Source organism: Cyprinus carpio, chromosome A3 (assembly GCF_018340385.1).
Source record: "Cyprinus carpio isolate SPL01 chromosome A3, ASM1834038v1, whole genome shotgun sequence".
NCBI lineage: Eukaryota > Metazoa > Chordata > Actinopteri > Cypriniformes > Cyprinidae > Cyprinus > Cyprinus carpio.
In genome coordinates this window covers 1,261,495-1,275,615 of record NC_056574.1, presented here as the reverse complement: position 1 = coordinate 1,275,615, position 14,121 = coordinate 1,261,495, and the positions used below count along the sequence as shown (strand labels likewise).

The 14,121-nt window shown below is 35.5% G+C and overlaps 1 protein-coding gene across 1 annotated transcript in view; it reads right to left on the bottom strand.

Annotated features, from left to right (window-relative positions):
• Positions 1–14,121, bottom strand: part of LOC109086483 (neuronal migration protein doublecortin-like) — a 121,020-nt gene that overhangs the window by 57,035 nt on the left and 49,864 nt on the right. Inside the window, exon 3 of the mRNA XM_042733694.1 lies at positions 2,015–2,349. Within this exon, the coding sequence (XP_042589628.1) occupies positions 2,015–2,349 (335 nt within the window). The remainder of the gene's footprint in view (positions 1–2,014; positions 2,350–14,121) is intronic.

Genomic DNA, 14,121 nt, shown 5'->3' with positions numbered 1-14,121 from the left:
CAGAGATAATTATATAGTGATATCTTTGTTGTGAAGTAAAATGTCATATTGCCCACCCCTGAAAGCACCTGATTTGAGCTTTCATTTCCAGTGAGTCAAAAGAACCAAAAGAAATACAAGTGTATTGCTGTAGATTGTATAATGTTTCACATTAAAAAAAAAAAAAAAGTCTGCAATATTCATTATATATTTTGAGCAACTCTAAAAATGCTGGGTTATTGTTTTTACCCAACTGCTGGATTGAGCCTTTTTTTTTTTCAGTGTTGTTTTTGTGTTACCCAACCATTGGGGTAGTAGCTGGGTCAATCTCACTGAATCTATACACCCCTTCCCCACCATCCAACGAAACAACACAGCACGGGGTTACTTCAATCCAACTGTTGAGTTACAGTCAGGGTGTAGGCTTTTTGCATCCTCTTCAGGAGAGAGAAGTTCCTAGCGCCACCTAATTGGTGCACTTCTTCAGTGAAATAAAGGTTAGCATATGTTTTATTTCATCTATAAAGTGCTGTGCTGTAAAATATTTTATTTTACACAATGCAACATACAGGAACGAGATGTCAGCTAAATGCATTAGCAATGGTCGTTTTGCATGATGGAAAAGCCTTTTGCCTTGCATAACATAAACTGATCTTATTTATTATAATACTAAATTTAGTTTATTTTGATGTTAAATTATGTTCTCTAATCTCAGTACTGTTTGTTAAAGTGCAGGTTATGGAGTCAGTCACGGCAACTTAGGGTGCTTTCACACCTGTAGATCGATTGTTCACACCTGTCCTCTCATTGGTCAAAGTTCCATAATTTATTTTCCAGAATTCCGCTCATAGCTGTCATCCATCAAGATGGAACAACAACAGCTTTGAGGGCTTATTGTTTTTGGGGTTTTTTTGTTGGTTTTTTGCTTTTTTTTGTAGCTGTCATTATATTAATTTATCATTTTGAACATGAGTCCAGGATTCGTCGGGAAAACATTTTTAACATGCACCAAACAGTTACTATGAAGAAGAGCAATAAGATGGCATTATAAAATGAAAAGGCACGCTTTGATTTTGAATGGCGAAGATGTGCTCACTCACAGATATCACCTGCATCCCAATGTGCATACTATCCATCCTAAACTCTATGTGATATTAGTAATTTTCAATACTATTTAGGGCAGATAGGGTGGATAGTATGCACATCGGGACACCGGGACCATCTACTGTTTTAACGGGACTTATGTAATTACCCATCATACATTGGATATAGCCTGGTTTGTTGGTCCGTTGGATCAGATTGCTTTCTCACTACAACCGAACAACTCCAGAGTTTGTTTTCAGTCGAGCCGAGACCATCTCGGACTGATTGTTTTGGAGCGGATCGGAGCGCGATTGCCATGTTTACATATGCCCAAACAAACTGAGCTAAGGGGGGAAATGTGCCAGGTTCCGAAACAACGGACCATGTGTGAAAGCAACCTTAGCTATGAGGGAAACGTGAGACAGTGATCTGAGGTTCGCAGTTCCCTGCCGATCAGTAGCCCATCACTGGCTCAGATTTCAACAACACAGTGGCACGAAAAAAGCAGCACTATTTCAGTTAAAAGGGAGAATGGTTGAATACACTTGAATTAAAATGTTACTTTTAAATGTTACATTTTTATATCTAAAATGTTTGTTAAACAAGTTTAAATGTATGTAAATTTTGTAAACTATGCTGTATCCAGTCAAATGAATTCAATTTGTCTTACATTTTTGTCCATGGGTGTTCTTGCTTAATTGTTTACCATTTGATTATTACTGTTGCTACTAGTGATTCTGTGTGTGATTTCTAAATTCCAAACCATTTATGCCAGCAATATAGTAATTTTTAAACAATAGTTCAGTTAAATAAAACAATCCAGCAACCCAATTGGTTCAAACATTTAACCCAACCAGCTGGGTCAGAATAACCCAGCATGTGTTCTGTCCAATACTTGACCAGCGCTGAGTTGCCAAAACAGATTTTTTTTTAGTATGTACTCCTCCCATACCTGTTTGCCATCCAGTGTGTAGATCCTTTTCACTGCTCCACTTTCGAGTTTAATGGCCTCTGTGATGTCAGTGAGCACCTGCTCAAAAGAGTGTGCCGTCTTCTTATTGAGTAGCACACGGACGGCCTTCCGTGGCTTCACCCCGCTCCTCATCACTGTCACCAGCTTCGGTCGCACAAAGTCCTTGTTCTCCTTTGGCTCACTGGCTGTGCGGTTGGCCAGCATGTTCTTCTGGCTAGCTGATGCCTTCACATTGACTGACCAGTTGGGGTTCACATTTTTGGTGTAGTCCACTTTCTTGTAGAAGTTCTCAGAGGCACAAACATAGCTCTCACCTGGAGGGGAGGATTAACACAGAAAGAGAGAAAAAAGGTATCTGTTAGGGACTATTTGAACACTTCAACACATTTTTGCTACAGAGTATTTAGTATGACAGATTTATTTTCGAATAGCAACTGGTTTTCTGTGTTTTGCTACTATAGCAGGGCCTGAATTTTAGGGTAGGATTGTGGATAATTTCCTGTTAGCTCTAGGCCACTAATGCAAAAAAACTCCTGCACCCATTTATTCACTAAAGTTGAATGAGCAAACTAATCAACAAATGATGAAAAAAAAAGAAAAAAAAAATGAAAATCTTTCTGTAATTTTAGAAACATCTTGAATGACTGAGCACAAATGTGTCTCTTTTTTGTCTATCTCTCAACGTGCAAATGGCTTCAAATCAGTACAACTTTGCATCTGGACAACAACTTTAGCTTAAATTTAGAACCAAAGAAGCTGTGAAAACTGCTAGTGCACTGTTTGTTCAATGTACTGTAGTTTTTCAACTGCCAGTATCACAGAACAACCTATTTGACAAGAAAGACAGCAGCAGTAAAATGTAAAATGCTACGAGTGGGTGAAAACAGTCAGCTTAAAACGGTCTCCATTACTTAACAGCACAGAGTGTTACATTCCTGTTACATACAGTATTACGGTTATGTTCAGTACAATGGTGCAAAATTTTACTCTAGGTAAGAAAATACAAGCATCATGAATTAAACTTACTTGATAACAGTTCCTAAAGCAATTGTTGAACACCATGTCTACACCAAGCATGACTGAGGCTGTCTAAAGTAAATGATACAAAGTGAAAGTTCCACACTGTACAATAGTTGTGTAGTGAAAATTTGGTATCATGACAGCCCTGGTGCCACCTTTAAAAATTGGTGTTGGAGGGATAATGGTATGGGGTTGTTTTTCAGGGGCTGGGCTAGGCTTCTTCTTCCAGTGAAGGAAATCTTAATACTTCATACCAAGACATTTTAAACACTACCTTCTCATCCAACATCAGTGCCTGACCTCACAAATGCTCTACTGGATGAATGGGCAGAAATTCCTACAGAAACATTCAAAATCTTGTGGAAAGCCTTCCCAGAAGAGTGGAAACTGTTATAGCTGCAAAAGGGGGACCATCTCTATTTTAACCTCTTAATCTGCTCCCCCCATTTTGGGACTCACAGCTGAAAATGACCTACCTAAATTAAAATGGTAACATTTTCTGACAACAATGTGCTACACACAATTTAAGTATCTTTGGAAAGAAGACACATTAGGATTTACTATCCAGAGTTAGAGACTGAATTTTTAGAGACTGAATTGCCTTGAAAAAAATTTGTACCACACAATGTTTTTTTTTTTTTTCATATACAGATATATGAAATCAGTCCTTGAGTAATGGGTTGAAAGTCACATGTCTCATGAGTTTATATTTCAAATTTGAAGAAGATACCATGAAAAATGAGATTCCTGCAGCCATTTTTCTGAGACTATGTCTAGTCTCCCCACCCCTTGTTTGAGGAAAAATAGCCACCAAATGTGACCCTTACAAATGTTATTTTAGTCATTATACATACCACTGCATACTTTTTGATTTATTTGAGCACTAGAAAAAAAAAATGCATTAAGAATAATTTCCGAGTAATAAAAAGAAAAAAAAGAGAGGGAAAAAAATAGCTTTGTATGTCAAGTACATACTCTGATTGCCAGACATACAGCATTCACACTGATTGCTGGTCATACAATCACATACATAGTAATCACATGCCGATGGCCACAAAAAACACACACATATGAAAAATGTTGAATAGAGGAAAAAATATTTTTTTTGTGCAAAAAGCCGATCGCTAAGTTACCCCCCCAACAGATTACAGGCATGTCACAGCATGAAATACAAGCCTTCACAAGAGAGCGCCAGAATTCAAATAAACAAGATTCTGAGTATCTTTGAAATTTTTTTTAGTGGATGGTTTCATTCTGTTTGTGACACTGTATGCTACAAAACCATGTTGTTTTCTACTACCAAGATGCAGTTTTTTGAGCGCAAGTTATTCCATAACGGATACAAACAATAACTCTCCCAGAAGAAATGAGATGTAAACAAAGGAATAACCATCCATATTACAACGTTATTGCTTCGTTGGACTAAAAGTGCTCTATGGGATGTTGTTCAGTGGACCCTTACCTTTTTAACTAAACCAGGATTTACAGCAGTGGATGTGGTTGTGACTCGTTATTATTACATTGAATCTGGTATGTACTGCTTATTTATTATGCATGTTTTGATGTGTACTGCTTACACAAATTTAGCAAATACCCAAGTGCAGTTTATTGAACAGAGTGAAATCCAAAATACAGACAAAGACTAGACTTGACTCGACTTGGTATGAACAGAAACATGAACTCACCAACAGATGTTACAGGAACAAAGCTAGACAAGAGATAATGGCAACATGAGGGATATATATATATATATATATATATATATATATATATACATATATATATATATATATATTTATATATACAGTAGGTGGCCATCCAAAACGGTGGTTTTACCGCCGCATGTAACACCGCCGCGTCTGCAAAGTGCATTTGCAGCTTTTGACCGCTGAGTGGCGCTTTAATCACAAGTTTTCAAACAAGCGCATCAAAGCACATTTTCGCGAATAGACTTCAGCTTTGCCTCACCAATGTGTTATATTTGACTGCAGTTGGGGAAAATGAAAGAAAAACACTGTAGGCTAGTTAAAATATTTAATATTCACAGATGAAAGTTTAGTCCTTATGAAGATATGTGCGTTTCTTAGAACTAATTTAAGCAGGATAAATGTCAAGCCTATGAGCCTGTGCTTATATTTTCTCTACACCATATTTTAGATTTCACACATTTAAATAGTGTGCAGTATTATTTATATAATATGAATTATGTGTTATATTATTCAAAAGAAATTGTGGTTTACTTTGCATCGGAGCATTAAAAGTGGTAGCCTATTGTGAGCTAGGCTTGCATGTTTTATAAATTATTTTCTTTATTTTAGTAAAATGTGAGGCACTGTATAATTTTGCTCCCATTACTTAGGCCTAATTAAAACAAGAAACCAATAAATTAAACCTGCACGATTTAGCTAAATTATTGAAACTCTAAAGAATGGACTGATTAGTAAAACGTCTTCACGTATAAACTCAAGTTCTCTCATTATAATCAACAAAATGCACACAATGTAAAAAAGAGCTTCATTAATTGACAACTTCATTGATTTTAAATGGAGTCTTCTTTACTTGCTTTCATATAATTTAAGTAAAGTAAAAAACTAAAAAAATAAATAAAAATGAAATAAATTGCAGCCACATTTAATTGCAGGTTTGTATAATATTCTGTAAAATATCAGTGCAAGATTTGCTCGGCGCTGATGCTGAGTGCACGTGCAGCATTTATTCTTATTTGTCTACATATTTTATCTTCATTACAAATCTTGGTTTGGTTTTATTTTGGATAATTGCATGTAAAAATATTATTTACTTTGTAATGCATATGCAAAATGTGAATTATTATTCATATTCAAATGTTTGTGCGAAAATTATTAATGCGCATGCATGGCAGGGAGGCGCCCTCTCGATCACGTGATTTTTTTTCCTAATAATGAAATAGCTGAAAATTGGGGTGTCTCACATACATGAGAAATATATCTACAGAAAGCTTGAAATGTCTTTTAAACGAATCAGTTCAGAACTAAAGCATTATGTAATCTGTAAAGGTTGCATTTCTCTTTAAAGGCGCGTCCATGTGGAGAGAGCCAGCACTGTGAATTTCATCGTGCAGCCGACCAGAAAACATTTGTTTATTAATAAATAATTAAAATGTCTCCTTTTTCACAATTATTGGGCTACTTCTGCCTGTGCTTTGTGGCAAACTTAATGCATGTGCTTGAGTGCAGAATATATTAAGGCTCATTATGGATTATAGATGTAAATTTAATATAAACCTGCGATTAGTTGAATAATGCAACGAATAATGACAAATGAACGACTAGTAACTAGAAAAATCTTACGTGGGGGCAGACCTATTAAATACCCTCTAGACATCTCTGTTAAAGTTTTTAAAGCATTTTATGCACGTTTGCATAAATTCTTCTTTCAGAACGGTCTGTAATGGAGAGATGTCTTAACACTGATTTTTCCTCTGAAACACAAAAATGAAGATTGAAATAAAATCAATATTTTATGTTTTGAGAAAGGCCAACCCTTCTCTACAGATATTGTGCTTCTGGTTTGTGCATTTTAAATCACATAAAGTCTATAAAATATAATGTCTCCCAAAACTCTGGTGTTTTTTGTCACGTCTGTAACGCATGTGTATTCCCAAATCTAAAATAGCCTATAAAACATGTTCATAGACAGATATTTTACTGATGTCTGGACTCTGTTTGGGATTTAGAAAAACTTAAAGAGATGGTTCAATATATTGTTTATGAATAGGCTACATTCTGTGAAAATTTATATTTCACACTCTAAAAAATATTTTATGGAAGCAACAAAATAAAACCGCTGATGCTCCACTGAGGGCTTCCATAGTTCTGATTGGGCTCAACCCTCCCCTGCGCGTTTGAGACATGCTGCCGAGCAGAGTATGAGCAGTGTGGTGTTATTCTGACTGGAGCGAGGAGCGGATTTTTTAAAAGTCAGAGCGTCATGGTTTTCACTCACTCCAAGAGCACTCCTCCACTGCTCCCCATTCATGCCAACGGCCCTAATATAACTGCATATTTAGCAAGAATTCACATGATAAACATATTTAGCTATAACTTGATACACATAATCTCTCCGATCAGAAGATTATAATGACGGCAATAGTCGAGCGTTACAGGCTAGTTCTCAAGGTTGTCTGTTCCTTTTACTTATTATTTTCGGGTTAAAGCATGATTTAAACAGATACAGCACATTCACACATAATCGCTGTCGCAATAATGCATTCAAACAAATAAGTTTGCACACAATAGCCTAATCCCCTTTGAAACTCTCCTGTTATTTTATTTATTTATTTTTATTTTATTTTCATAGGCTACATTATGAACATAACATTTCAACTTTAGCCACGGAGTGAAGGCGGAGCGGTGTTTCTGGTATCAATGAACGCGGAGCGGAGCGATTATTAAATGCTTGGCGCAGAGGGGAAATTGTTGCTGTTCCACTCTCACATACTCTGCTGCCAAGTGAGAGAGTTGTTTCGCCCTACGAAATTAACAAGACCATCCGGTGTAGACATGGTTAGACAGTGTCTGCTATATTTACAAATAATTGATATAAGAAATAAAAATAAATACATAACCTAAACCAGCGGCATAAAGAGATGAAAATATAGACTAGAAAATTGATTTACACTTGGTCTGTAGGCCTGGGACGGTATTGAATTTTTCTTACCGCGGTTGAAAAGCAATAAATTCCCGCGGTATTGCGGTAAACCGCAACCCGCAAACCACCCCCCACCCCCCTCCAACCACCGTGATCGATGGACTTTCACTTTCGCGCACACACGGGAGGCAAACGAATATAAGGAACAGGTTTATTTCACTTTTTTTTATTATTATTTAGAACATGAACATTTAGAACAGAAATGGAATGATGTCTGAAATAAAAATTCTGCAAAACGAAATAATAGGCGAGCTTACCCTAGCCTTCATATTTTTGGGGGGCGATATCAGATCTGATCGCAATTCACAACAGAGATCTGAAGATAGAGCATCATAAAGACAAACAAACACATTTTTATTTATCGTGTTGATCAGTAATAGATATTAATTTGCATGTTTATTTTCCATATTTTTACCTTCAGATTAGGCTACAGTCGTCGTCATCAAACAATCACTTAAACTATAACGACTTTTGCGCGCACAGAGGCTAAGCAATTGAGCATAAGGAACACGTTTATTTAACATTTATTATTTCACATTTAGAATAAGAACATTCATATTTTTTGCTAGAAAAACTAGCATGTTCACTTTGTCAGGTTTAAGGGAGGCCCTGAAAGACATAACGACGTTACCTGCAGCACTGAACACACGTTCTCAGGGAATGCTTGTAGCGCAGATGGTCATATATTTTCGGGCTACTTTGGAAAGCAGAGGGAATCGGACACTATTGTCCCGCCACCAGACAAGAGGGTCTGCGTGGGAATCCAGGGCTTCCTCCTGCAAATACCTTCTGATCTCTGTGTCTACACGAATTCTATTGGGGGTCGGAGTAGATGTTTTTTCTTTTTTTTCCCCAAGTAAGTCAGCCAGATTCGGGTTTTTTATTACTTATATAATATATGAATTATATTTAATATGATTTATATTTCATATTACATATTTGTACATGTTTAGCTATATTAATATTTATATAGATATTACGTGTGCGCTTTTTTTGTCTCAGTGGTTAATGAAGGCTATTTAACGAAGGCATATAGCCTAGAGTAATATAAATATGTAGACATATAGGCTAAATTAATATAAATATTTAAAAATCTATAATATATATATATAAATATTATTTATATTATATATTTTTACATATTTATATTAACTTAGCCTATATCTCGTGTGCGCTTTGGTCTCAGTGTGGTTCAAGGCTATAATTTAACGAATGCTATTTAATTTAATTAACAAAGTGTCACAAATAAAAATAATATTTATAATTTAAAAAAAAAAAAAAATAAATATAAATAATATTTATAAGTTAAAAAAAACAATGACGGTATTCTTAAAATCAAAACTTTGTTAAATTAAATAGCATTCGTTAAATTATAGCCTTGAACCACACTGAGACCAAAGCGCACACGAGATATAGGCTAAGTTAATATAAATATGTAAAAATATATAATATAAATAATATTTATATATATTATAGATTTTTAAATATTTATATTAATTTAGCCTATATGTCTACATATTTATATATCATACATATAAATGCCATGTTTCGATGGAATAGTAGCTTAAATGCGCAAATGTCGGCTGCGCAACCACGTGAGAGAATTGTGTTAAGCAGAATAAGCACGTGCAATTAAAAACTGAGGTCCTGCTTTTTTGGCTTACTCATGAGTCATACGCCTGTATTTTATGCTTTAGTAAAATGAAATGAAATTCAATATATAGGCTACAAGACATTACACAGGTACTCTAGGCCTAATAGTCAATACAAATTGAATGCCATTAGCCTATTAGAGGTGCATAGATACATTTTTTAATCTAGATTAATCTCACTGTAATCTTGGAATTAATCTAGATTAAAATGGCTCATTTGAATTCTGCCGAAGGCATTCAGATGTGCAGGCCAATGTTTTTTTTTTTTTTATTTATTTTTTTTTTGTGCAGTGATGACAGTTACAGGTTTAGACCCGCGGTAGGCGTCACGTGACCGCGGTATTGCGGTAATGCGGTAACCGTCCCAGGCCTATTGGTCTGTCCTACGTCCATGACACTGACTCACTGCCAAGTTGCCAGTTTTAATCTGAACAGCTCTTAATGCCGAGTGGATGGTTAGACGCATGATGGGCTAGTATTAAAAAATAAATAAATAAATAAAATAAAGGTCTTTCCAGCATTAAGGTAATAACGTTACTGCTTTTTATTAATCATATTGTCTCAGTTATAAATTTGACTGGTAAATGATAAAGAATTATATTAAAACTTGTTTTGAACAATTTCTTTGTCATTTGAATATATTGATTTTAAGTAGGGAGGCAAAAAAATCGATTTAAATCATAAATCGGATTTTTTGTGAAAACATCTGGGATTTTTTTTAGGCCATATGCCTATTGCCCAGCCCTAATGCAACAGTTTGCATGTTTTTTTTTTTTTTTTTTTTTTGAGTTAAGGCAACTTCCTCTGAAATTAAGTTATAATAACTAATAAACTTTATTGCGCTATACAGTAGTCAACATTTGAAGTGGATCAAACCTTTCTTTAAAGTTGTTCTAAAACCAATATGTCCTAAAACCTGTTCTGCAAGTTTGATACCCTCATAAGACACTGTCCACATGAAAGGGCAAGAAATTCACACCTTTATCTCAACCCCCACAAGCTATACAGAACTACCCCAAAACCCCCAACCCCCAACCCCCTCCAGCTGAACTGAACTCTGTCTGTTTTTTGGGCTGTGAGGAACGGTGTGTTGTCATGTTACTGGGTTGAAACATGCCTGCACTCACATCAGCCCTACTCTTTGTATTCATTATTTTCTCGCAGCCCATATTATTATTTTCCCTAGACCAAAATAATAACAAATTATCAATTGATAATTAATAATTATTTCTGCGAAAATCATTGTTATTTGTGAACGTAGGCATTTGAGGAAGGCTTTAAGACCAAGCGGAATCCTCCGTCAGCTGCTCCCGCTTCACAGCGAGCATGACTCGCGCTAACTGACCCAGCTTCACCTTCTGCGGTTTGATTTTACTAAATCAGTTTGAGCGAATACAACTTACTGATCATGAGCCCAACATTTAGCAAGGCAGGAAAACATTCAGTCTACCTAAAGGAAGACATATTTCATTGAGCTAATGCTGTTAAATAGAGAGTAAAAAAAATAATAATAAAACCTAGTGTAGGCTATTCTTAAACTTGGAGCTCATTATATTGAAGTACAAATCCAAACACAGAAGCAACCTACACTCTCAGTGTTCTTTCATTGAAAAGTATGCAGTTTATTTATTCACAGGCTATATGGTTGAAATAATATTTTAGTTGAAAACTTTAAGTGCCATCGTTTAAAAAAAAACTGCATCATAGAAATGTTTCATAGACCTTCAGTTGTCATGCTTTAAAATCCCATGCCATTTGTAATTTCACAGTATTTTCACCTCTTAAATTACTAACCCAATTCTATAACGGTAAAATTTATTCAGGCCGATGGCATTTTTGACATTATTTTTTATTTATTTATTTTTTTAAGAATAATTGTAGCCTAAATGGGTGAATCAAAACAAATATGATAACTTTTTAACTGCAGGCAGATATAGGCCTATATTATTGTACATTACAAATATTTGGATCATCCCTTATTCTGTCCCTTATTTTATTAAAGAATAAATACTTATTTTCTTAAAGAATAAACATTATAAATAAATAATAAAAGAAAGAACCTCTATTAGCCCTTATTTTCCATTTCTGAAGTTAATTGGCAACTCTAATGATGATGTTATTATCTTTTGACTCCCTGACGGCACCTCCCTTAAAAAAAAAAAAAAAAAAGTTGTAGGAGATATGCGAGCGATTAATAGATTTTAAAAAGAAAAAAGTGGGTGCTTGGTTTCAGAAAACGAATACAGCTCCTACAAAATGCTATTATGAAAAAGTCATGCTAACTTATTAATTCATAGAAATAATTTAAGCAATTGAAACCTTTTTTATACTAGATTCAACTTGAATTTCAATACTATTAAACTGACTTTAAAATCTTAAGGAGTTTATAAGTTGAAACGGGTAAAATGTCACAGTGCATGTTAAATAGCCTAAATGAACTTGTATCTTATATAGTATCTGAAGACCTTGACTGCATGTTAGCATAAAACTAACAATTTATTTTGACTTTTTTTTTTTTTAATGAACAATTCCTGTATAAAATGTGACAGCAACCTTTATATCAAACATTTTGAAATCGTCCACAGCTGAGCAACGCGAGAGGCAGATTGAGCGCGCAAAGTGAATGTGATGCACAAAGTCATTTTCAGATGCAATGGAAAAATAAAGCTGGATAAAAACATACACGAAACTTGTAAATAGTTAATAACATAGCCTAGATTAGGCCCATACTCTGTTCCTAAGTATATAATGTACATTTGTTAACCAACAATAGGCCTAACACATTTTAACTGATTAATCGCCTTTTTTTTGTTTGCTGCATGTTTTTTTTTTTAAACACGCTAAAAAAAAAATTATGTTTGTGAGAGTTGCATTTTATTACATTCAGAATTAATAACGGCAGGCCTAATAATACTATAGGCTAATGTACCAACAGGATATTTTTAGTTCCCTTCACTTTACAACAAATACTTTAAATTTAACAAATTTATCAGAACAGAACAAGAATTACAAATATATAATTCTAATGGATAAATATAATTGCAGTATATAATAATATAGGCTTATAAACAAAAAAAAATTAATAAAAATAAAAAAATAATAATTTAAAGCAATACATAAGGTAAGGTTGGGCTTATCTCTCTCATTCGGGAAAAATCCAAACATGTTGCCCATTTGAAGCTAAACTCTTATTCATTAGGTAAAATAGGCTTTGGATTTCACACGTGTTTCAGTATTGACGAAAAAAAAAGCGGTGAACTACTGCTGTTTCCAATGAATATGTGCGCATGAGGCACCAGCGCGATCAAAGTCACAATTCACAATTTTGGTCACACAGTAAAGGCATAATTCAAAAATTTCAAAGTGTTAGCAGTTTGAAAAATCAAGAATAATAACAGTTAATAAGAATTATTTGTAAATGCTGGACCGTTCTCATTTCGCTCTGCAAATGGAACCTGATGATGATTATTATTTTTTTTTTTTTTAACCAAGAATGAATCGAAATGAAAACATTCAGCTTTTAATCGGTATATATATATATAATGTAATGACTGTTTAATAACAATAGCATGCATAAGAGCCTTTGTGTATAGGTCTTTCTTTAAATTTTTTGATGAGTAGACTGTAGCCTAAGACTATCCTATTTTTGAATGGCTTTTAAGGATGTTATAATGTATATTATAATGTTATTGATGTTTTACGTCTTCCTTTCATTTTACAATTACATTCAGTTCGCAATCCGTCCCTTTGCGCCACCTGGCAGTAGTTTCGCGAATGATTTTAACATGCGACTGACTTGAAGTTAACGCCGCGGCGGTATTACCCATTCTGGTTGTCTACCTACTGTATACACACCAAACAATGAGGGTCACATGACATAAACCAACCAATGACAAAAAAAAAACTAGAAACCACATGACACAGGACAGGAAACTAGGGCTAAGTGGGCTCTGGATTGGATTCGTAGTCTTGAGAAGGGTCAGGAGCAGATTCATGGACTGGAGCAGGCTCTGGAGCAGATGTATTGAATTGAACAGGCTCTGGAGTGAATTCATGGACTAGATCAGGCTCTGGAGTGGATTCATGGACTGAAGCATGCTCTGGAGTGGATTCATGGCCCACACACTCAGGAAGCCAACCACCATCACAGGCAGCACAGTAGACAGAGGAAGGACAGCAAGGTTTGACAAGGCTACCATGATGGCTAGTGACTTTGGCATGTTGGCCATTAGGTGGAGAGGCTCTGGCATTGTGGCTGTGATGTGGAGAGGCTCTGGCGTGGTGGCCGTGACATGGTGAGGCTCTGGCAAGATGACCGTGGCATGGTGGACTCAGGCATGGCAGCAATCTTGGCCGGGGACTCAGCCATGGCGGCCACTGCATGATTGTGGGGTCCCTCATCCACAATGCCAAAGGTAAATGAGGAACCACTAAACTGAAGGGCATAATCAATGTATTGAGCCAAGGAAAAATAGATTTTTCCTCCTGGCAGTCTTGAACAAATGAGGTTGTTTAAACCCACTCGAAAATGTCTTTGAGTGCCATGTCATCAAAGTCCGCTAAGTGGCACACATAACAATCATGTCTGGTCTAACTTTTCTGTAACATAGAGTCCACTGAGGCAAGCCGAACTGAAGGTCAAGGTCAAGGTCAAGAACTCGAGTGCAGTTTATTGAACAGAGTGAAATCCAAAATACAAACAAAGATTAGACTTGACTTGGCATG